At 43.9% G+C, this 25,595-nt stretch overlaps 1 protein-coding gene across 2 annotated transcripts; it reads left to right on the forward strand.

The window, feature by feature from the left end:
• Nucleotides 1-9,214: 9,214 nt before the first annotated feature.
• Nucleotides 9,215-24,985, forward strand: FBXW12 (F-box and WD repeat domain containing 12). Of its 2 annotated transcripts, XM_083727062.1 has the most exons (11): nucleotides 9,217-9,283; nucleotides 10,328-10,564; nucleotides 11,585-11,622; nucleotides 18,441-18,601; nucleotides 19,550-19,671; nucleotides 20,980-21,189; nucleotides 21,437-21,598; nucleotides 22,413-22,617; nucleotides 23,564-23,745; nucleotides 23,846-23,973; nucleotides 24,683-24,985. In XM_083727062.1, the coding sequence occupies exons 2-11, from the start codon at nucleotides 10,472-10,474 to the stop codon at nucleotides 24,774-24,776; spliced, it is 1,395 nt and encodes a 464-aa protein (XP_083583188.1). In that variant the 5' UTR covers nucleotides 9,217-9,283; nucleotides 10,328-10,471; the 3' UTR covers nucleotides 24,777-24,985. The 2 variants fall into 2 exon arrangements, with proteins under 2 accessions (XP_083583187.1, XP_083583188.1); XM_083727061.1 differs by having other exon boundaries at nucleotides 9,215-10,564.
• The last annotated feature ends 610 nt before the right edge of the window (nucleotides 24,986-25,595 follow it).

A 25,595-nucleotide genomic window follows, 5' to 3' on the forward strand; every position in this document is an offset into this window, starting at 1 on the left:
TTACGGCTATTTCATGAGCGCTCACTCTGATTTGTTTGCAAACAGGCTAGAGAACTTCAGGGCCGGATCTACACATTTGGCTACTTGCTCTCCTGCAGGGTCATGTGGCAGAGGGGCAGGGCAGGGTGGAATATGTCTGAATCTGCAGACTCTTCTTATGTTCTTACGTATATTGAATGTATATTAAGTGCTTTGGGCAACATCAGGCTTTTATTCACCTGATCACCTTCCAATGCCGTTCATGCAATCATCTGCCAGCATTCCCTTCCTGCATTCTGCATAGGAGAAGCAGGTCAGTCCTTACCTAAAAGAATAAAATGCATGTACAATTCTGGCATTAGAAACAGTAATGTTCAAAAGCAAGTTGGGAGAACATTTCAACCTTCTAAGACATTCTGTAAGCATAGCTATCCTCTGGAAACTATTACTATTACTAGTATTGTTTTTAGAGCACCATTTTTATAATGGGTAACTTTTTTATTTCTACTGAGATTGATAGTATAATAGCTGCTTTAACTGGCCTGAGTTTTACCATGTTGATAATCTGAAATTTGGAGTGTGTGTATTTATGATGTGCCAGATGCCTTGAATAACCAACCTGTTAAAGTGACTCTAAAAATAAATAGCCAAAGATACCATATTACAAACATAACCACTTTACTACTCACCCCTAACTCTAGATCATTTATGAACAGGTCGCAATACTGATTCTGGGGCCAGGGGGCAGGGAGGACTCCACATTCTACAACCTTCCATTCAGAAAACTGTCCAAGTATTCCTGCCCTCAGCTTTTGGCTGCTTAACCAATTTATATATCCTGCCCTTCTTCCAAGAAGTTTAAGGTGGCCCATATGTTTCTTCCACCTGTTAAGTTGTGGGTTGACATAACAGATGGCACAGCGATTTCTCCAAGTAGCTCTTTATTTTGTAAGCTGGAATAGAACTGACTGCAAACAGCTCAGCCGGCCTGCTTTTATAGGCAGCCGGCTGTCAACATTGTAGCAACAACAGCCCAGAGTTTCCCGCCTAAAATAACTGACGCGGACCTGAGTGAAAACTATCTACAGACCTGAGTGAAAACTATATACAGTATCCCCCTGCTGGCCCAGGGTGAAACTTCACTACATAACACCCCTCCCCACCGAGACAATCGTAATGGTTTCCTTATATACAGCACTACGCGTAATAGTTCAATTAGGCACAAAAGCATATCGGTTACATTTCCAATACTTAGACCAACAGTGATACTTGTCCAACAACATAGTCCTTTAAATAAGTTGGGCGCTTGGAAACTCTGCCAGACCGCCGGGGACTGGTAGCCAAGTCCGGAGGGCCACCCAGTTCTTGCTGAGGCTGTGGTGCGACCCTAGGTGGCGTTGGAACCAACTCCCCTGTATCCGCTGCTGTGGGTGGAGCCTCCGCAAGTGGAGTGGTCTGAGTCTGTGGTAAGTCTGGCAGACCCTCTGAAGCGGCTTGGTTCGGCTCCACGCTGGCAGTTTGCGAGGGAGGTGTAGGTGGGGCCTCGCCATCTGTACGTGTCTCTTCTTGAGCCGCAAGCGCAGTTGGGGGCACCACGGTAGTGTCCAAGTCCCCAACCCTGCGCCTAAGCTGGTCTATGTGCCGTCGCCACAAGCGTCCGTCTTCGAGTGCCACTTGGTATGAGCGAGGTCCAGTGACTCCCACTACTGTGGCTGGCACCCAAGGAATGTCCCCCACATAGTTCCGGGCAAAGACCTGGTTTCCTGGGACAAATGACCGTGGCGCGTTGGCACAGCCTGGGGGTTCAGCCACGGCAAAGTCCGGGTGTAGCCGGTCGAGCGGTGACCTGAGGCGGCGGCCCATAAGCAGTTCAGCAGGACTCCGCCCTGTGGCCGCATGAGGGGTGATGTGTTGCACGAACAAGTATTCGGCGACCCGCTCATGCCAGTCTCCCCGGTCCAGGTGCGCCAGTGCCTCTTTTGCCGAGCGCACCATTCTTTCCGCTTGCCCGTTGCTGGATGGATGAAAGGGTGCCGTTAGGGCATGGTGGATGCCCAGTCCCAAAAGATACCGCTCAAACATGCCTGACGTGAACTGCGATCCGTTGTCAGAGACAAGGACATCAGGACACCCATGCGTTGCAAACAGGCCTCGCAGCACCCGGATGACGGCTTCTGTAGTGGTGGAGGGCATCAGGGCAACCTCCAGCCATTTGGAATAGGCGTCCACCACTACCATAAAGGTCCGGCCGTGAAAGGGGCCAGCCAGATCGATGTGCACCCACGACCAGGGTGTCTTTGGCGTCTCCCAGGTGTGTCCCTTAGCTGCCGGTGGTGCAGGCCTCGACTCTTGGCACGCTTGACAGGCGGACACCCAGGCAGTGATGGCATCGTCCATATTAGGCCACCAGACGTAACACCGAGCCAATGCCTTCATTTTGACAATTCCCGGGTGGCCAACGTGCAGAGCCTCCAGGACGCGCTGACGGAGTCCCTGGGGAATCACGACGCGGTCTCCCCACAGCAGACAGCCGCGATGAGCTGAGAGTTCATGTTGTCTGGTTGCAAAGGGCTGGAACTCCGATGCAAAAGGCCCTTGTGGCCACCCCCTCCACACCCAGTTGAGCACCCGGCTGATGGTGCGATCCTGGGCAGACGCGGAGGCCACAGTGGCAGCCGATACAGGCGCTGCCGGAAGATCCTCAATCAGAAGGAGCGATGAAGCTGGAGCCGGGTCTTCCACAAATGCTGGAAGAGGGCAACGGCTGAGGGCGTCGGCATGGCCCATCGATTTCCCCAGGCGATGGATGAGCCGGTAGTGGTAGGCAGCCAGGAAAACAGTCCATCGCAGCATGCGTGGCGAGAGGACCGGTGGAGTTGGACGATCACCGGCGAGGAGGCCCAGGAGTGGCTTGTGGTCAGTGATGAGGTCAAAAGTCCTGCCATAGAGGTATTCATGGAACCTCTTCACCCCAGCCACAAGTGCCAGTGCCTCCTTGTCGAGCTGGCTGTAATTCCGTTCCGTCGGAGATAGCGTCCTGGAAAAGTAGGCGAGCGGTGCTTCTCTTCCGTCTGGAAAACGGTGACTAAGGACAGCACCGATGCCAAAAGGTGAGGCGTCGCAGGCAAGGACCAGTGGCCTGGATTCACTGTACTGTACCAGCACACTGTCTCATGAAAGGAGAGCCTTGACCGCGTTGAAGGCCGCCGTCTCCCGATGACCCCAGGCCCAAGGCGTCTTTGTGCTAAGGAGTCAGTGAAGAGGCTCAGCCACTGTGGCTTTGTGGGGCAGGAACATGTTATAAAAGTTCAGCAGCCCCAGGAACACCTGCAACTCCGTCTTGTTCTTTGGGGTGGGGGCCTGCTGGATAGCGCGGATCTTGGATGTGGTCGGGTGAAGGCCGGAGGCATCGATAAGATAGCCCAGGAACTCTACCTGTGGAACGGCGATCTGGCACTTTTCCCTCTTTACCTTGAGCCCGGCCTCTTGGAACCTGGTCAGCACGGCACGGAGGCGCTTGAACAGCTGCTGGTGTGAGTCTGCAGACACCAAGACGTCATCAAAATATGGTACCACGCCCGGAAGCCCTTGCAGGAGACGCTCCATAAGGCTTTGGAAGTTGCCAGGAGCCACACTCACCCCGAACTGCAACCGGCGGCAACGGAATGCCCCCCGGTGGGTGACGATCGTCTGGGCTTCAGCAGTGGCATCATCGACGGGCAGTTGTTGATAGGCTTGGGCAAGGTCCAGCTTAGCGAAGACCTTACCCTCACCCAGGGAATGCAGCAGGTGTTGGACAACAGGAACCGGATAAGCGTGCTGCGAAGTGCCTTGTTGATCGTGCACTTGTAGTCAGCACAGATTCTCACCGACCCATCTGGCTTGACAGGCGTGACGATGGGGGTTTCCCACTTGGCGTGGTCAACCGGCTCCAAAACTCCTTGGGCGATCAGTTTGTCCAGTTGTTCGTCCACCTTAGCCTTGAGAGCAAAGGGAACCCGGCGTGGCTTTAGCTTGATGGGGGCGACTTGTGGAACAAGGCTAAAGGAGATGGGCGTACCTGTATATTGCCCCAAGGTGCCGTCAAAAACCTCGGCAAAGTCTTTGACCAGACCCTCAGTCTCTGCCGGTGACTTCCAGGCCGAGGGCATCAAACCAGTCTAGCCCTAGGAGGCTTGGCCGCTGACCTTCGACCACCACCAACCGGAGCAGGCCCGAAAAATCCTTGAAGGCGATCCGGAACCGGCCAATGCCTACCACGGGAATGTCGTTTCCCTGGTAGTCTCTCAGGTGTACGCGGTGAGAGTCGAGTTGCCTTTTGGACACTCTGGGTACTAGTCTTTTGATGGTGCTCCATGACACGATGGACAGGGCAGACCCGGTGTCGATCTCCATGTCACATGGAGCTCCTTCAATGAGCACCGTGACGTTCAGCTTGCGTCGCGTAGGCGAGTCGGTTTGGCCAATCGTGGTTCCAGACGGGCAGCGGCAGTTGGTGAGAGCGAAACAACTTTCCTTGGCAGACTGGAGTGAAGACTTGGACTTGCGAGTCGATGAAGGGGGGGTGTCAGACGGAGCCGATCGGCAGACCTTAGCGATGTGGCCCCTTCTGGAATACTTCCTACAGATGGCGTCTCTGAATCGACACTTGGCACGAGAATGGTTGCCTCCGCAGCCGGCACATTCCGGTTGGCCCTTGGACTTCTGTTGGAACTTCCTGCGCTCCCACTTTGTCTGGTGCACGTCATCGTCTTCACTGGAGGATGCCTCATCACTGCTGGCCTCTTCATGATGCACCGGAACTGGCTCCCTAGGAAGACGCGGGCTGCTGGACTTGCGGATCTCCTGGGCGGAGCGTTCAGCAGCTTCTGAGGCCACAGCCTCCTCAATGGCTTTCTGTAGCGTAAGGTCTGGCTTGGCAAGGAGACGCCGTTGCAGATGGATGTCCCGGACCCCGCAGACGATTCGATCCATCAGGGCATTGTCTAAGTCTCGGAACTCACAGTGCATTGCAGCCTGTCGCAGGGCGGTGGTGTAGTTGTTGATTGACTCCCCCTCTGCCTGGTTCCGGTGGTAGAATGCATGGCGGGCAGCAATCTTGGACGGCTTTGGTGCGTAGTGGTTGCGGAGCTTCTCTTGGATCGTGTCCCATGGTGTTGCCTGGACTGCTTCAGGCGCAACCAATGCTCGGACCGTCTCAAACACCTCAGGCCCACAGAGGCTGAGGAATAGGCCCCGCTTCCGATCCTTTGATACTGCTGTCAGCTTGTTGGCTTGGAGGTAGCAGTCGAACCGAGCGAGGTAGGAGTCCCATGATTCAGAGGCTGGCGCAAACGGCGGTAGAGGCACAAGTGAAGCCATGATTCCGATGCCGGCGTGAAGGGCGATGGATGGAACACAGTGCTCTTAGCCAGAACAGTCAGCTCTGAATTGGTTCTGTCCAGTGATTTCGCTCAGTGATTTCGCTCTGTGATTCAGCTCAGTGATTCAGCTCAGTTCAGAGCCTGGCCGCATCTGGCTGTGCTCTGATGTCCATCGATCCCACCTTTGTCGCCAGTGTTAAGTTGTGGGTTGACATAACAGACGGCACAGCGATTTCTCCAAGTAGCTCTTTATTTTGTAAGCTGGAATAGAACTGACTGCAAACAGCTCAGCCGGCCTGCTTTTATAGGCAGCCGGCTGTCAACATTGTAGCAACAAGAGCCCAGAGTTTCTCGCCTAAAATAACTGACGCGGACCTGAGTGAAAACTATCTACAGACCTGAGTGAAAACTATATACAGTATCCCCCTGCTGGCCCAGGGTGAAACTTCACTACATAACACCACCCCTCTTAGAATCTGAACAATCCCATGAGGTAAACCAGGAGGAAGGAAGTCAGTCTGGTGACAGTCAGTATAGCTGAATAGGGATATGAACCTGGATCTTCCTGTGCCTAACCCCTACCTCACACTGTCTCTCACAGAGGCAGTTTTCTCTTAAATCATAATAAATAAAGCTTTTCTACCTCATGCCTGAGGAATCTACTCACAGTGCTCCTGCATGAATCATTTATGGGTGCAACCCCGCTAAGGGCAGGTAATTCTGCCACTATCTCTGCACAAGTCACTGAATGATCCAGACACATCACAATGGACACAACAAAATTACTCATCCAGGGGAAGCTGATTGGAAGGAAACCAGGAAAGAATCTAAAGAGGACAGCCTCCGACAAGGGCTTCTGGAGGCCTTTATTGATTTTTCAAGGTACTTCATTGCGGCAAAAAATGCACCTACCTCCTGAAAAATGCACCTACCTCTGCATTTAAAGGGAGATAATAGTTAGAAGGATTTTAAGACGCAAGCATTTGCACTGATATACAGTGGTACCTTGGGTTACATACGCTTCAGGTTACATACGCTTCAGGTTACAGACTCCGCTAACCCAGAAATAGTACCTTGGGTTAAGGACTTTGCTTCAGGATGAGAACAGAAATCGTGCTCTGGCGGTGCAGCAGCTGGAGGAGGCCCCATTAGCTAAAGTGGTGCTTCAGGTTAAGAACAGTTTCAGGTTAAGAACAGACCTCCGGAACCAATTAAGTACTTAACCCGAGGAACCACTGTAATAGCTGTTCATCTGACTTCATCATGAAAGCCAAAGCAGGTGACTGGCTAGGATAGTCCATTTTGACATCTATGCCTAGGACAAGACCAGAAACAAGCAGTACAGAGTTTCAAATTTTGGTATGCCTAAATGCTGACCTAAACCCTAGCAGGATCAGCATTTAAGCATACAAAAATTTGGAGATGCTTAACCTTTTATTTCTGTTGTTCCTTTTCTGACAAAGCTGGGAGAAGGAAGACAACAGGACAATAACTGCACTGGAAAGAAAAATGACGTCTCTTGGAATAACATAGTGCAAGATAAATTAAATTACATTCTTGTGGATGAAATTTAATTTTCAAGACTCAACACAGTATTTTTAATGAAAATTATGAGAACTGCTGTAGTACCCTGATATATCCTCCTGTCTTACCTTATCTTACTCATATTAATCATTGCATTAATGGTAGCTACAGTTGACTAATTCTGTTGGACTTTTACTTTGTATTTGTTATATTCACAATGGTTCTTACATTATTATTGCAATGCTGTTGCGGATTCACATAAATTGCAATATTTGTTATTTTATCTAATGCAGTAGAAAGGGGGGAAGCAACAACAAAATGCTGCCAGCCTATCTCCCAGTTATTGCATGCCTCAGCTTTGAAATCCTGACTTGGCCTTAAAGAACTTGAAATGCAAGTGTTTGGTTGTTAAGTTACTTCACTCCTAAGACTCCCCTACGCATGCTTTCAGCGGGGGCAGGTGGAAGAGAAATCATCCTTGAGATTCGACCTTATCTAAGACCATCATGCACATTCAGGAATTCTCAACAGCTTTGCTTTGCCAAAAGTCAAATAGTGGTAATAGCTTATTTCCTGCCATTATAGCAAGTGCCTCTCTTATTTATTTTTGCTCTGTGCAAGGTCCTAAAAATACTCTTTTAGCTTTCTGTACACAATTCCAAGCAGCAATCACTTCTTAACTTTATATGAATTATGAGGGTTTCCAGAGAAATGCTCTACTTTTAAATACCCTCCCATTAATATCTACAGTAGCACATGAATTTTGGCTTTCCAGCAGTTCAAGGGAGTTGACAGATCACGCTGTTACCTTGTAAGGGCACTTATCACCGTAAATCCACCCACAAAAGGTTTTTCCTCAGGATAATGGCTGTTTTGGTGATTCATCTTACAGACCCTGCCCTTCCTTATTTGCACAAAATATCCTACACCCAGCAATAATTTCTGGGTCAGGCTCATGCCACACATGTGATTTCCTTTTGGACACAGAGACAAGAAAAGATTAAGTGAAATGCTTAGACCTCCCTAGGTGAACCTCCCCCACTTCAGCTGCTGGGTCATTTCAAGGGCTACTAATAGGATGTTATCAGATTCAGTGAATATTCTCAGGGGTGCAGCTGATTGTCTGTGCCAGGCAGAGTTTACTGTTGTCTCACTGAGGGAGGAGAGGGGAAAATAGTACTGCTGTTGTGCTGGAAAATTTCACTGTTTCTGTCTCTAGTGGAAAACAGTTATCACTAACACATCCTGGCATGTAATTTGCCTCATTTATTATTGTCTAGCACTGGCTTAGAAATACACAATAAGCACTAAGGTACTTCCAGAGAGTTGCAGTTATTTAAGGAAACTTTATGCTGGGATGCCAAGAACTTTCAGATTCCCGCCCCCCAAAACATTCAGACTGAGACACACCTTCAAGACTTTGAAAAAATATAGCTCAAATAAAACTTACACTGACAAAGAGGATGACTAAGTGCAATAAAAGACCTTGATTCTGTTCCTGTTTCCATCACATATCACTACAGAAAGGGAAAAAATAACACAGGTTTTAATGTTATAGCCTTTAATACAGTGAATAGGGTTGCATACTTTACAGGGCAATCATACATGTGTTTACTCAGGAGTAATTCTCACTAAGTTCAGTCAAATTTATTCCCTAGTGAGCAGGGTTATATTGCAACCTAAAAAAAAAAATCGATAGTTAATTATAACTTTGATAACATTAAATTGTTCTCCAATGTGGAGTTTGGCAAAAAGGACAAGGTCCAGCATCTGTGACTCTGAAACGACCCACCACTAAGCAATTTACACACACGTGTGGTGTCCCACCTCCGGGGCCAAACTGGACGGGGGGGGGGGGGAATCTTTAAAATATTACTTTTCTCGTCAATTTGTAGCCAAAGTTAGCAGATTGCGTGCCATTCAGGAAAAAGACAATGGCTCTTTCCTGTAATTAAATATAGAGCCGTACAAAAAAATCACTGGCACGTGTCAGTTCTAAGTGGAAATACAGCACTAGGTGGGGGTGCAAAATTGTTCCATGTGTAACTCTATTGCCAGGGATGCCTTATATTAAAATAGCTTACTGGCACCTAGCTCTGAAAGCTACCGAGAATCAGGAGATCAGGTCGTCGAAGCACCCAAGCAAACACTCAAGGCTCCCCGAGAGCTAAATGTTTAATTCCATATGTAGGAACCCAACATCTCGGTGAACTACACTTCCCATGATGCTCTGCGAACACGGCGAATGCTCGTCGGGCCTCGGTGACTCGAGAAGTCGAAAGAGACGCTAATCACTTGTTAGCCTGTGAGAGGCGCAAATGCAGAGGCGCCGCCTCAATGCTTGTGTTGCGATGCTTCCGGTTCCCGGGTGCAGTTCGCAAGCTTCTCTGCGCGCGGGGCGAAAGAGCGCAGGGGAGGCGGGGTGATCCCGCTTGCTTACTCGGGACATTGTCCAGAGTTCAGATGATCGCTAAATCTCCCGTGCTGGTTCTAAGCTGCTTCTTGGTCCTTTATGGTGGTGCTTTGTTGTATTAGAATCGTAGAGTTGGAAACGATCCCAAAGAGCTCATCTGATTCAACCCCTGCAGTGCGGTATTTTGGCCATCATTAATTGTATCTCATGCCTTTTGTTTACTGCCGTAGTAGCTGTATAGAAGAACGTAATGTGTGCTGCATCAGGCAGATTTGGGGGCATCAGGTGGCAGGACAGAGTCTCAAACAATGATGTTCTCCATAGTGTGTAGAGCGATCGTCTTCAGCTGCTGGGGCGGAGCCCACTAGTGGGCTGCGGCCTGATCCAAGAGCAAACACGTGGTAAAAGATTAAGAAATAAAGTCCCCAAATGCGTGTTTGGATTAAAAATAGTACCTAGGTCTGAAAAGGTTGAAGATACCTGGAACAGAGAATGTCTACGAATGTAAAACCCTCTGAACGAACAAATCAACATATTTACCTCTGATTGGTTTAAATTACCAACTAAGTTCAAGCTTTTTTATTATTGTGCGAGGTAGTTACAGTGAATTGTATAGTCTCTCCCCTGCAGAGTGAGACTTGCTTCCAATTAACCATTCATAGGAAGTTGATTCAACGCGATCTAGAAAAGACTGGGAGCTTCTGAGTTCTATGAGATGTACAGTCCCACTTTTTAAAAATTGGCTTTATTCCCAGAGAAGTGTGTAGAGCAGACATAGGGACCCTGGGATAATGTTGGGCTACAATTCCCATTATCCCTGCCCGTTGGGCTTGCTGGCCTCGTGTATATATAGGAGATAAAGCTCCTCGAGTATTAACATTGCACATTCACTATACAATAAATTCCAAGGATTTAAAAAACAACAACTGATTCTTGTTTCCTTGGCGTGCGCGCGGATGCCAGGGGTTCTTTTGCCCAGAATCAACAAATGCCTCTTGATCAGGGACAAAAACAGCGGAGCAGCGTTTGAGACCTGCTTGCTTTTAAGTAGTGATAAGCAGCCGCCAGGCCAGCAGCGACTGAACGTGACGCCCTAGCCCCGCCTTCGCTAGCAGGCTGACCGGACAGGGGCGGGGTGGGAAGAGGAGCGTCCGGACTCCGCTTGTGCGTGGCGGGGGATCTCGGAGGGAAAATGAGCGCTGAGACGCTGACCCTGGACTGCATCATCCACCTGTTCTCATACCTGGAGCCACCGGATCTACTCAGAGCAGCCCAAGTGAATAAGGTGCGTTGCAGCGCCGGTTGCAAGTGCCCCCAAATTCGCCCGTGCGCCACGGGTGGAGAGAACATCTTTCTCCACTTCGATCGCGGGAAGTGGGGAAAGAGGGCTTCCCTTAGCGACCTGTCCAAGCCAAATGCGCCAGTAGCAGGCGCGCTTGCTCCAAGTTTCTCTCGACCTCTTCAAATACGTGGAGCGCGATCTTCCTGTTTTAATGGATGTATGACGTCCCAAATCACTGCAAGCCTTCTCTCCCCAGCTTCCTCCTCTTCTTCTTCCCCTTGTACAATCCCCCCTCCCTTGCTTTTAAGATCCTGCAGCAACACAATGGATAAGTAAAGCGCGCAACAGTATCCCTGGCCACCGTGGAAAGCCCCCGAACAAGACAGGCGCCTGCGCCTGCGCTCTTCCAGGAAACTTTGCTTTCTGTTTTCAAGCCGACCCCACCCTCGATGTTTCTGCGGTGCTGGCAATGCAGCCAGTAAGAGCGAAAGCCGCTGATCCAAGCGATGGTCCTTCTGGCGCTTCTGTTTCTGCAGATGTTAATGGGAAGATTTTAGGATTGCAACCTAGCGATGCTTCGGGGCCTCTTGCCACCTGTGTGACAAGCAGACGTTAAGCTGACAAAAGTTTTCCCCATCATTGTATTTGCATGACAGGAAAAACTTCACCTGCTGAATGAATATCTCTTTTATGATTGCTTAAAGCAGAACTCTTTTTTTTTGTACAAACGCTTAAATGTCTAACTTAGTATTTTGAAGTAAGACGTGCCTAAGACTGCAATCCGAGGCCCAGTAAGCCTCATTGCTGTGTTTTATATTTATTGCTTGTTACTGTGGTGTGTTGGGTACTTTATTACTTTTATTGTAAGTCACCCTGGGACTTTGAGGTAAGACAAATAACTGGCTGAATGGCTGAATGAATAAATGAAAATGCAAGCACTGTGCTCAAGCGCTCCGCTATGTGACTCAGTCCCCTGAATCTTGAAGAACTGCCTCTAAAACCTGGCCTGCTTTTCTGTTTTAGACATGGAATGAAGCTGCAGAGACCTCTTCTCTTTGGAGGTTAGTACACTTCTTATCTATTTTAATATTTGGGTTTGGTGCATTCAGTTTACTTATTACTGAGAACACAGCACCATTCGCGAACATGGAACAGCAGAGTTCGATAAGGACAACATAGCCAAGTCCCCTCTGGTGATCGCAACGGACATGGCTAGAAGACAGAAAGAGATCGGGGGGGGGAGTCAAAACAAGGGTGGCAAGCAATGGATGTGAGGAACTTCCTTACAGCTGAGAATGATGCGTAATACACACCATGCACATTCAAAGCACACACACACACTTCATTTTTTAAAAAATAATTTTTATTAATTTTCACAACCAACAAAAGACAAGAAAGAAAACAACAACACACACAAAAAAGAAAAGAAATAGACATATACAAAACACAAAAAAGTGTGACTTCCCCATACCTCCCTTACCCTGCATCCTTGTTTTGCAATTTTTCAGCAACCCTTTAGTCCTTTTTTCTATTTGTATCTCTCTCAAATTTCTTAACATTATTATTTACAGCTGTAATTCTCTGTTTCTTACCCCCTGACATCTTAACAGTCCACGATCTTACAACAATTTTTAAGGTATAATTTAAATTTTTTCCAGTCCTCCTCCACTGTCTCTTTCCTCTGGTCACGGATTCTGCCGGTCATCTCCGCCAGTCCCATAAATTCAGTCACCTTCATCTGCCATTCTTCCAGAGTGGGTAGTTCTTGCGTCTTCCAATACTTTGCCAGAAGAATTCTTGCCGCTGTAGTTGCATACATAAAAAATGTCCTATCCTTTTTTGGTACCAGTTGGCCAACCATACCCAGGAGAAAGGCCTCCGGCTTCTTTGAAAAGGTCCACTTAAGGACTTTCTTAAGTTCATTATAGATCATTTCCCAGTAGGCCTTAATCCTTGGGCAGGTCCACCAAAGGTGGTAAAAGGTTCCTTCAGACTCATTACATTTCCAGCATTTGTTATTGGGCAAATGATAGATCTTTGCAAGCTTGACTGGTGTCATGTACCACCTATAGATCATTTTCATTATATTCTCTTTTAAGGCACTACATGCCATAAATTTTATACCAGTGGTCCATAACTGCTCCCAGTCAGCAAACATAATGTCATAACCGATATCCTGTGCCCATTTAATCATAGCTGATTTAACCGTTTCTTCCTGTGTATTCCATTTCAGCAGCAAGTTATACATTCTAGACAGATTCTTAGTATTGGGTTCTAACAATTCTGTTTCTAACTTCGACCTCTCCTTCTGGAATCCTACTTTCCTGTCTTGCTTAAATACCTCATTTATCTGATGATAATGTAACCAATCTCGGACTTTATGCTTTAGCTTATCATAGCTCTTAAGTTTAAGCTTTTCACCATCTTGTTCTAAGATTTCACAATATTTTGACCAATTGGTGTCCATGTTAAGTTTTTTCACTTCCTTAGCTTCCATTGGTGACAACCACCTGGGGGTTTTACTTTCCAACAAATCTTTATATCGTATCCAAACATTATACAATGCTTTCCTAACAATATGGTTTTTAAAGCCCTTATGCACCTTTACCTTGTCATACCATAGATAAGCATGCCAACCAAAGTTATTGTCATACCCTTCTAGGTCCAAAATGTCTGTGTCCTCAAGAAGTAGCCATTGCTTCAGCCAGCAAAATGCTGCTGATTCATAATAGAGTTTTAGGTCTGGCAGGGCAAATCCCCCTCTATCTTTTGCATCTGTTAAAATCTTAAACTTTATTCTGGGCTTTTTGCCCTGCCAGACAAATTTAGATATATCTTTCTGCCACCTCTTGAAGCAATCCATTTTGTCCACAATCTGTAATGTCTGAAATAAAAACAACATTCTCGGCAATACGTTCATCTTGATAACAGCAGTCCGGCCTAACAAGGAAAGTCTCAGCCTAGACCATATGTCTAGATCTTTCTTCACTTCTGTCCAGCATTTTTCATAATTATCTTTAAATAGATTCACATTCTTAGATGTTAAGTTCACCCCCAGATATTTCACTTTTTTCGTTATTTCCAAGCCAGTTTCACTCTGAAATCTATCTTTTTCTTCCATTGTTAATTTTTTTTCCAGCACTTTTGTTTTTTGCTTATTCAATTTAAATCCTGCCACTTGACCAAATCTCTCAATTAACTCTAACACTCTTTTAGTACTAGCGTCTGGCTGTTGCAATGTTAGTACTAGATCATCTGCAAATGCCCTTAATTTATAATGTTTTGCTCCGACCTGTATTCCTTTAACCAGCTGGTCCCTTCTAATCATATTCAACAAAACCTCCAGGACAGATATAAAAAGCAGAGGGGATATTGGGCATCCCTGCCGTGTACCTTTTTCTATTGAAATTTCGTCCATCACAACACTGTTCACAATTAGTTTAGCTTTTTGTTCAGAATATATTGCACCTATACCATTTTCAAAACCCTGGCCTACCCCCATCCCTTGGAGATTCTTCTTCATAAAGCTCCAACAAATGTTGTCAAAGGCTTTCTCCGCATCCACAAAAATCAATACTGCTTTCTTATTGATGTCCACCTCTAATAGCTCCAGAATGTCTATAATATTCCTCACATTATTTGACATATGTCTTCCTGGGAGAAAGCCTGTTTGGTCCTTATGAATCTCCCCTGACAATACTCTCTTGAATCTTTTTGCTAAAATGTCTGCAAAAATTTTGTAATCCATATTTAATAGTGATATAGGGCGGTAGTTCTTAACCTGATTTTTCCCAGTCTCTGTTTTCGGTATAAGTGAGATAAATGCCTCTTTCCACAATTCGGGAGCTTTTTTCCCCTCCAAGATTTGGTTACAAACTTCCTTCAATGGTTGTATTAACCATTCCTTCAGCACTTTGTAGTATCTCGCAGTCAAGCCGTCTGGTCCTGGTGATTTCCCCAATTGCATATTCTGAATGGCACCCTCTATTTCTTGTTCCGTAATTTTCTCATTTAGGATCATTTTATTCTGTTCTGAAATCCTTGGTAATCCATATTTTCCAACAAATTCTTCTATTTCTTGTTCATTTACTGGCCCTTGTGCATACAATTTCTTGAAAAAGCTTTGGAAACAGTTACTTATCTCATTCGGTCTAGTGATAATTTTCCCATCCACTTCAAGAGATGTCACAGTATTCAATTTTTGTCTTTTTTTCAATTGCCATGATAGGAGTTTCCCGCATTTGTCTGCCGAATCAAATGTCTTTTGTCTCATTTGCTTTATTTTCCATTCTATTTCTTGATTCATCAGTTCCATGTATTGCATCTGATAATACTTTATTTCTCTCAATATCTCTTGAGACTTTGGTTTGGATCTCAATTTCTTCTCTCCTTCTTTCATTTTTTCCAGAATTTTTTCTTCCCTCTCCTTTTGTTTTTTCCTCTTTAATGAATTCTGTTGAATTAGGAAACCACGCATCACGGCCTTACTTGCGTCCCATATTATTCTCTTCTCCACTTCTGTTCTCATATTTATCTCGAAATAATCTTTTAAAGCTTTTTGGGCCTTCTTATAAATTTCTTCATCTCTTAAAAGGGTGTCATTCATTCTCCATCTGAATGTTCCAGCTGTTAGTTTCATCTCCATCTTTACAGCATTATGGTCGGAGCAGGTTTTTGGGCAGATTTCTGTTTTTTTAACTCTTGGTGCCAAATTGCTAGAAATCCAAATTTGGTCAATTCTAGTCCATGTCATTTTTGCTTCGGAGAAGAAGGTTCCCTCTCTTTCTAGAGGGTTCCTTGTTCTCCAAATGTCTATAAGGTCCATGGTGTCAGTCATTTCAAAAAAGGTCTTTGGTAGTCTCCCATCCTTAGATATTACAAGTCTTTGTGCTTTGTCCATGTTTGTTGAGATGACTCCATTCATGTCCCCCATCATCACGATTTTATAGTCCAAAAAGTCCACTAAAGTCTCATGCAACTTCTTAAAGAATTCCGCCTTCCCTTCATTAGGCGCATAAACTCCTACTATCAAAAAATTTTCTCCTTGTATTTGGATTTCAACTGCCAAATATCTTCCTTGATCATCTTTAAATATCATTTTTGGGGCCAGTTTTTCTTTTGCATAGATCACTACGCCTCTTTTTTTAACCTTGTCTGATGAGATAAATTCCAGTCCCAATCTCCTATTTGTCAGAAGCTTCCTGTGTATCCTGGCAATATGAGTTTCTTGCAAACATATTAAGTCCAATTGTTCTTTCTTTAGAATATGAAAAACTTGTTTTCTTTTTCGGGGAAGGTTCAAACCATTACAATTCCAACTCAGAAGTTGCAGAGACATCTTTATTGATGGGTATCTTTTCCACCGACTGCACCAAGCTGTTGTTCCTCGTCAGTTGGTGCTGGACTAAGTCCAAATGATAGATTTGCAATATCAGTTGGTTCTCTCACACTCACAGTCCCTTTTTGTAAATCCTCAAAGTATCTCTCCAAAAAGTGTTCCTTGTCCTGTACTGTTTTGATCTTGATCTTCTTCCCTTTAAAGTTGAAGGACAATCCTTGTGGGAACTCCCACCTAAATGGGATGTTATTTCCTTTCAGCAGGTCGACAAGATTTTTAAAATAAGTTCTCACTTGCAAGATATATCGAGGGATGTCTTTAAAAATCTGTATTTGAGAATTTTTTATTACCAATGCCTTCTGAAAATGTAAGTTCAATATTTTGTCTCTCTCTTCCTTGGATCGTAGTGTAATTAGACAATCCCTTGGCTTCTTACCTTGTCTCCTGCCTAGCCGGAAGGCTGTAGTTATCACAAAATCTTCCTCTCCTTCCAAATCATCAAGCCAAAATTCATGAAAGTTCTCTGTGAGGAATTCCCTAAGGTTGTCCTCTTCTTCCTCAGGAACCAATCTTAACTTCAGATTTTTTCCTTTTCTCTCCAGTTCCATTAAGGCTAAAGTTGCATCATGTTCACTCACTTTTTTTTCAATTGGCACAAATTTTTCCTTTGTCTCCTCAGCAGTACTTTTGGCGCACTCAGCAATTCTCCTTGTTTCCGTGCTTTCCTGGATTAACCTATTTATAGAGTCAGTATTAGATGAAATTGTCGTTGTGTTCAAATCCAGTCTTGTTGTCAATTCCGTCAGTTTCTTAGAGTTGTCCGTAGATTGCTTTGTCAGTGCCTCCAAAGATTGATTTATTTTAAGTAGTGCCTGTGTCATAGATTCCATTGAAGCTGTTGTTATTTTTTCCTGTGCAGCTGGTAGTCCTGACGTGGAGCCTCTTTTCTTTTGTGCTTGTTTTGTTTTGGATCTTGTTGATATTTCCTCCACTAGATTGCTCATAGCCAAGGTCGTTCTCACAGGAAAAGTTTACAAGTGGAAAATCCCACTATTTCTTCCTTAATGCAACTGTGTCCCTTTTGTCCTCTAGAGGGAGTAAATTGTATCCAAATGGAAATAAACCACAAAGGAGCATATAGCATGCAACAATGAAAAGTTCCAAAAGTCAGCCTGGACCCTTACTTTGTCTCAGTCAGAGGTGTTGCAATTTTTACAATTTTTAAATCCACTAAAGCCGTTACTTTCTGTCAAATAAAGTCCTACTTTGTATCCACAATCTGTTTGACAGATCACTTTCAGGCACGCGTTAATCAGGCAGTCTTGGCCAGGGGGGTCGACAGTACGAGGTTTCCATCCAAACTAAATTAAGGCAGGTCCACAAAGTCCCATTTTTTCTTCCCCCCTTCTCCTGCCCGGGGGGGGGGGGGGAGGTCCACTTTCGATGTCAGGTTTAACAATGTAAAAGGGGATTTTCATTTAAATGCAGCTTTCTTTTTCGTTGCTTAGTTAGTCATGCAGTTCCGGGAGGCAGACTTCCTTAATTTATGCCTTGCCCGCTTTCAGCCAGATCCAAATTTAGTGTCCCGTTAAACTTTTATTTCTTGTTCTTACGGGTGTTGCTGTCCATCTGTAATTTCAGGAAGGAATCGGCGCTCTCCGTTAATGGCGACGCGGCTTCGCTCCGCGGGCTGGGTAGCGATTCTCAGCACCGCGCTCACTCCCGATGCCGCTCCGGAGCCTTTAAAAAGGCTCTTTCACAGTACCGGGGGGCGCAAATGTGCCCAACGAATCTCCTTGCTCACAGGCTTCAGCGCCCGTGATTTTAGGGGTCCCCCGCTCGCCGTAGCGGGTCAGACCCGAACTTGCGGAGCAGTCTTGCCTCGGAGCTTGAGGCTAAGACCGCCATTAAACGCTGGCGCCGACCGGAAGTCCCCCCCCCCCCCCACACTTCAATCTTGGAAACTATAGCTTGCCCCTCCCAAAGCTACAGCCATGATTCTTGGGATGGGGATATGCTTAAAATGTGCTTTAAATGTATAGTGTGTACATAGCTACAGAAAACATAGGTTGGGCGGAGGAAGGACAAGATACATAGCAGGGTCAGTGAGGGCTTGGGAACAGGGGTGGGTCTGGGGAGGCTTGGAGGGCTGCATTTGACCCCAGACCTGAGGTTCTCTGCCACTGCATTAAACTTGCAGACAAGAGTTTGTGCTAGATATGAAAGAGATAAATTATTTGGCAGCAGAATTCTGTATTGAGGAGAAAGGACTGAAGAGGATGTAGGAAAGCTAAAAATGAGGAAGGCTGGAATCAGAATTTTAGATGAGGCGATGGAGAGGAAGGAGCAGATTTTTGCAATGCCGTACATTGTAAACATATGTAAATGAATGAAATCCAGCTGAAGACTTTGTAGCCAATTGCTTTTTATCTAAGGACGGCAGATGATGGGTGTCATTCATTTCTGCCTCATTCAGTGAAACTGCTCTGGAGGAAGGATTTTAAAATTTCAAGATAAATCTGCCACTCTTTAAATTTATAGAAATATGTGTCTGAGACAATGGGCCTTCTGCAATATCTCAGTGATCCCAGGAATGCAGACATGGAAAAAGTACTATCTACACCGCTCTAATCTTGAGCATAAAAAGATATCTGGACGGCCTTCAGTTGACTACACATGTAAAGCGATGAGAGGACATACAGGTAGGCCAAGATGGGTAAAAACTCATAATTTAATTTCCTGGAACAGGAAACCCACATCACTCCCTCTCTACTTATTTTTATATTCATTGAAAATAACTACCATAATGGAGTGGGTGAAAAAGATTTGATATGCAGTAATGATGCCTAACCTTACTAATTTGACAGGGGAGGTGAAATGGGTGGGGGGAAGATTTGGACAAAAAACATGGTCCCTCTTTGTGATGTGCATATGGAGCAAGTATTTAAAATAAATCCCTTTTCACTGCTGAAATCGGAAATACTTGAGTTTAATGAAGCAGTTATGAAAATATATCACTGAATGGAATAATGATGGTACTGTATACTAAAATAATTATGATATACAGCTTGTCTTTTTATTTGGGGAGAAATAAATTGAATAGTGCATTTGAATAGTATATTTTATTCTCAGGGTGCTATTTTAGAGTTATGTGATAGACCAATGTTTCTGTTTGGTATATTGCATGTGCCTGAACGCTTTTGTAATTGAAGATTAGGCAACAGTGTTTACATTTTTGGCATATACTGAAGTCCTTTTTGTTCATCCAGTCATTTCTAGATTATTGATATTTGTCAATTGATACTGTTTGCTGTAAATTGTGGAAACTATACTGAATTTTAATGATCTTGTTTTATGTTGCTTTTATTATATATTGCATTGTTTTATTTCCCCCCCCCCCCACTGTTTTGGAGTATATATTTAATGCATGCTTTGAGGGGTTTTTCTTAAAAAATATAAAGTGGTATAGAGATATACATGCATGTATGTGTGTGTTTATAAGATTTTAAATAAATAAAATTTTGTTGAGTGTTTATTGCAGATTTATAATATGCCACGCATCTGCAGTATCAGAAAACCCACCAGATTGATGGTTGTTTTCTTAATGAAATTATGCTCAGTTTTTTAAAATTCTGTTCATGTTGTTATAGGAACGATAACTGGTATGGTTTACCTATCAGAGAACGAGCACACATTTGCAACAGGAAATGTCAAGTCTGTTGTGTGTACCACTTCTTCTGATGGCACAGTCAGGGCATGGAACGTCCAAGAGGTAGGACAAAAGAACATGTGAAAGATGAATGGTGGATTTTAAAAAGAAAGGAAAATATTTCTGATTGGTGCCAAGGGGTGATCACACTTATATTCAGAATTACTTCAAAGAGGAAAAGGAAGGAAAGCCCAGGCAGCTCAAATTGTTTGTTTTTGTTTCTTTGTTTGTTTAGTTATGACATTTATCTGCCATCTTTCAAGGCAGTTGCTGTTTTAAAGTAGTGGCTTTGAGATATTTAAAAAGAGGTGGGTGGAAAATGGATTATCCTGCTGGAGAAAGGGCTAAAAGGGAACCTGCAGTCAGGAAAAGCATTTCTAGCACGGACATAGCCAGGATTTATTTTAAGGGGGCAGAATCGAGTTATCTGTGACACAATTCGTCATTTAGTTAAATATTTCTATTTATTTCCTTGATTACCTGTACCCCCTGGCTATGCCCATGACTTCTAGGAGTGCAGGAGGCGGGGGGGGGGGAGTATGGTTGAAAATGGCAACTTCCTGTCCTCCAGTGGCAACTTCCTGTCCTCCAGTGGGAGCCCCCTCTGCTGAATCTCAACCCCTTTCCTGGAAGAAGCCCTTCTGTTCACAGGAGGACAAAACTGGGTGCAGCCCAATGAAAGTAGAAAGGAAGAAAACTAAAATTCCAGAAATTGACATGGCATTTTTTAAAAGACTGTTGGCATGACCTTGATGGCAATATGGAGGACTAAAGTCTGATACTAAGGAAGCATCCAATTATTTGAAATGAATTCTGTTAGAATATTTTTGGCTGCACATCAGGACTTTGAAATACAATGAAGGAGACTGACTCATTATGTTCTGATGTGCACATAAATCAAGTGAACATGTTTCAACAAGGTAAAGGTGAAAGCAAGCAACAAATACACAAACTTTTCTATAGCATGTGTTCGTTTCCTTTTTTTCTTACCTACTCCACACCAAAAAAAGTTGGCGTATAGAACATACTTGAAAATACACCATCAGAGAAATCTGTATTAGTTGGGTCTTAGGCAACATACACACCAGACTGTTAAAGTACCCCCTGCTCCACACACAGAGAATCCTGAGAGTTGAGTTTGAGGGTGCTTGGAAGTATGGGTATGTAGAAGTAAACTACAATTCCCAGAATTCTCAGGTGGAGGGGGTGTGCTTTAAAGGTTTCAAGCATATCTGGCCTTGGTCTTGGGTGAATGGGGTTAGGACTGCATGCCATGCATAGCACAGATGTGTTAAATCAAATGGTCTGAAGGTAATAGAGAATTGGAAATAAGTGAGGCACGAATGGCATCATTTTGTGTTTTTTAAACAGGGTACACAGATTTGGTCAAGTCCCCAGCAGGAAAATGGACTGCAAAACATTGCCACGTTTCCTTCAGATAAATTGGTGGCTACAATAGACTGTCACGGGATAATCAAACTCTGGCATGGAGAGACAGGGGAAGAGATTGCAACATTTTCAGTATCATCTTCATCATGTTCTGTGGCTGCCTACACAATAAACAGCAAGCCATTCTTAACGGTAAGTGCAGCACGACTGAGTTTGAAACAAACTTCCTGTTAGCTTGCCGAAAGCCTGCTTAAAAATGTGGAATAGTAGTTTTTTAAGTTGTTGCAACTCAGGGCTGGATTAGAGCTATTCCTTTGTTTTTGCAAGAAATCCAGCAATCGGTGACTCAACAGAAATTGGTAATCCACAGTTGAATTTTTTGCATGTCACTGCGAAGGAATCATTAACTATATTTTCTGTGCTTCCTTCCTTGGTTTAGGTAGGCACCGAAGGAGGTAAACTCTATACGTTAGCAGCTGCCGATTTAAGCCAAATTTCATCCACACAACTGTTCCAAAACTGTGGCATAAATTCATTACTTTGTTCACCCGATGGTCTATGGATAGTTGCTCGCCCTACAGATAATGCTTTACCACCAAAGGTACTGTTATGCTGCAGCATTGGACCATTTAACGTCAACTTCAGGGTCGTGGTGGGGATTCAGTTGGGATTGTGGCGCAGGAGAAAGGGTTAAATTCCTCCTTCCCTGCATGCTGCAGTGTTAATTTCCTCCCATTCCACATGGCTATTTAAAAGGGAAACAACCTGTAATGCTGAATGCAATTAACCCATCATCTTTAGACTTAAGACTGTTACAAACTGTAAACTACTTTGGTGTGTCAACACTTTGCCTAGTATCTGTGTCCTTCCCTCTCCCTCTCCATGAGGTTACACCTTAGGCTTCCCATCTAGCCTAAAGAGTTCTGGAGAGCTTGAAAACTTGCTCACTGTGTTGTGGCATTTAGTTGGTTCTAGCAAAGTTACCACTATTTTGTGGCTTCTTTTTTTCTCATAAACTTGCAATTATTATCAACGAAATTCCACTCAAATCTCTATGCCACATAAGGAGCAATCTTTACTTGGGCAAAAGAAAAATGTCCCATTAACAGAGCTTCCCCTTCCTGCCTCTCCAGAGAGATGGGGAGTGGGAGAAGCTGAACCTTGTATGACTTGACCCACAATTCCCCCTCCCAACCCTGTGGCAAGACACCTGGAGGGCCTGTAGGAATACAACCCTGAAGGAAGTATCAAACACCATTTGTGATGTGCCATGAAGCTCTGTAATTCAAAGTTCAAAATAATTTTTTGCATAAAATTCAAAATGAAAATCTCACTTGGGCTTTCCAAGTATACCATAAGCAGCTCTTTGGATCCCAGCTATTGTGTGTTAATGTTTGTTTTTGTATATGTAACAGGTGGTTTATACACATTCTGCAACTAATTCTCCAGATGATGAACTCTTATCTAGTCCTCTTCCGATCAGAGGTCAGTGCCTTGACACCTGCTGGTTACCAGCAGAACCCGCAAGAGTAGCTGTGCTGCATGATGAAGAGAGAAATTTTCACATTGTGAGCTTAGATATACACATTGAGAAATCTAAATATAAAATGAGTATTACAGGTATGTTTCTTCAAACTGTTGTCTAGCAGAAGGTAATTTATCCTTTTATTCAGCAGCAATCCAGAAAACACCCTGAACTGAATTGCTATTGAAAAGGAAATGAATTGTCAGGTGGACCTTTCTTGTATAGGTGAAGAGGAACAGCATATTTGTTTTGAAATGTTGGTTGCAATTCCAACCCACTTATGTGCAAATAAGCTCACTAAATTCAATGGGGCTTATTTCTGAATAGACATGGAAGGGATTTCAGCCTTTGTCTTTCTGTGCATGGCAAGCCATAAAAGCAGGGACTTAGCTGCACTGTGTCAAAGCTGAATAACAAAATGCATGGGAAAGGACAGTTCAGTACTAGAGCATGTGCTGTAGTAGGAAGTAGAAGGTCCAGGTTCAGTCTCTAACTTCTCCACATAGTTCCAGTTACAGATAGGTAGCCGTGTTGGTCTGCCATAGTCAAAACAAAAAAAATCCTTCCAGTAGCACCTTAAAGACCAACTAAGTTAGTTCTTGGTATGAGCTTTCGTGTGCATGCACACTTCTTCAGATACCATAGGTTTGGCAGAGACAACTGCCTGAAAATCTGGAGAAATGCTGCCAGCCAGTGTGGACAACATTGAACTAGACAGACCAATGGCCTTCCTATGTCCCTAATTTTATATAGTGGTGTTTTGTCAAGCTCAGCAGATAATACCCAATTGACAAATTTATTTCTTTAGGCAACTTGTTTTCTTAATCAGTGTTCTCTATCTGTTTTCATTCCTGTCCATAGCAGCACAATAGACAGAACTGCTAGCTTGGGTCTGAATCAGCATGATGTTCTCAATACACAATATGTAGCTCAAAATTCAGAGAATCGTGACCTGACTAATATACTGGTGAACACTGTTGCAGTACTCTTCACAGTAAACAGAGCAGAAATTTCAGTGCTAAAATGTTTTTTATGCAAAAGCTCGACAGGTTGCAGACTTCACATTACCAGCACAACTACGGATTGGAGAGACAATTATGAAAGGATTTGGCAAACAAACTATTCTTTTAGCAATTGGACCAGAGCTGAAATTATACACTCTGTCAGGAACTGAATTAATGGCTTTCAAAGATCACCACAATTCTATTACATCAATCTGGGTGGTATATACAGTTACTATTACTTACTACTATTAATTTGTTCTGTAGACTAAATATTCTTTAACTAAAAGGATTTAATTTGCATCTGCCCATCCCCAACCAGGATCCTTTTCACGTTGTCACGTCATCCATGGACCTCTCACTTCGTGTGTACTCCTGGAAAAATGACAACAAATCATCTTTGCTGAATGGTCGCTACCACTTACTAGGAGGATCCCACAGATGGTCAAAGTAAGTTTGAAACATTTTGCAAATGTAAGATCAGAGCACCTATCACTTTCTTGCTAAATACATCTATAGTAGAAGGCAGATTTGAGAATAAAAGCACATCTGTGACCCCAAATGCTAGTTTGAACTGTATTTATATGGAAGACTTCAGTTCAATTATTATTTTTTTTGAAAATCAGTCTAAAGTATAGTGATACTACATCATAGGAGCTATGGGCCAGGGTTTAAAGACAGTGATATGTGAATTATACAAAGGCTCTGGGGATTGCTTTGCATTTCCTTATGACTGGACCCCTTGACACCAAGTCCCATTCAACATCCCCTTTCCCCCATTTAGGACCATGAGGGGTAGATAAAAGCTATGTGCACTGTTTTTTACCTGTGCCATCCATGGCTTTCCTCATCCCCCAATTTAATCTTTGCAAGCAGTGAAGCTTACAGCCAAGGGATAAACCAATTCTGTTGTAATGAACACAGAATTAACCTACTACTCAGGTTTTAAAAATATTGTAGTGACTCAGCTTTGAAACAGGGCAAAACTGGGGCTATGCTTAGCAGGAAAACATAAAAATCCCACTGCAAAATCTCAAAAACGTGCAATTTAACTTCTCGTACTAAAACAGAACGAGTTTGTTTCAATATGTCAAAGTAGTTAAATGTAAGTACTAGATTGTGCCAAGTACTGTGAGCTATATATTTTTTCCTCTTCTAGTGGCTTTAGAAGTGTGGCTTGTGATGATGTGAGCATTGTTGGTGTGGTGGCTGGAAATGGAGACATCTTAAGAGCATACTCCTTTAACTTGTAAGACTTAATGTTTCTCTCATTTTACAGTCGTGTTAGTTTTGTTTGCCTGTCAATTAACTCTAAAGTGAATTCATCATCACATGATGCAGCCCATGTGTAATCTAGAGACAAAATGTCAGTATGATTTATAACATTTCATGCCACTTGAAAACAAAAGCATGCAGTGAAATCCAAGCTTTGATGTTTTTAGATCAACAAACTATTGAAGTGATTGTCAGTTATCTTTTTCCTTGCTCTTTAAAAATACACGACTTTCATGAAATTCCATCTCAGTCTGGAAAAAGGCAGTAATTTTATTAAATGCTGAGATATAATGTGAGTGTATAATGGACCAGATTAGTAAATATTTTCTGAAGTTTTTTTTGCTGGGGGAAGTAACATGGGTCCAATCTACCATAGCGTACACCTCAGTTCAGTTTCTAAGATAAAGCACTCAAGGTCATGTCCAACATTGCTGCTCTGCAAAACTGAACCTTTCCCTCCAGCCCCCTTGCATCAGAGGCAGATTAAGGGCGCCTAGCAGGGCACCGCAACTATGAAGTAGTGAATTGATCAGAACTGAAGGCTAGAGGTGGGGCGCCAAATTTTGGCCTGGCACAGGGCACTGCTGAAATTTGAAATACCGAAGTGCTTGTACACTCTCAATCTGCTCCAGATGAGATTTTGAGAGTGCAGCAGGAGAGCAAGGGATCTCCAATTGCCTGAGCAAAACTCCATAGGTGCAGCATTGGACAAAACCCTCATTCAAAGTTGGTTTCACAGCTAAACAATGCAGACATGTGAGAACTCCTAAATGTGGGGGTAGGACCACACAATTTCT

This window comes from Podarcis gaigeae, assembly GCF_964106915.1.
Source record: "Podarcis gaigeae genome assembly, chromosome: 2".
In the NCBI taxonomy this organism is placed as follows: domain Eukaryota; kingdom Metazoa; phylum Chordata; class Lepidosauria; order Squamata; family Lacertidae; genus Podarcis; species Podarcis gaigeae.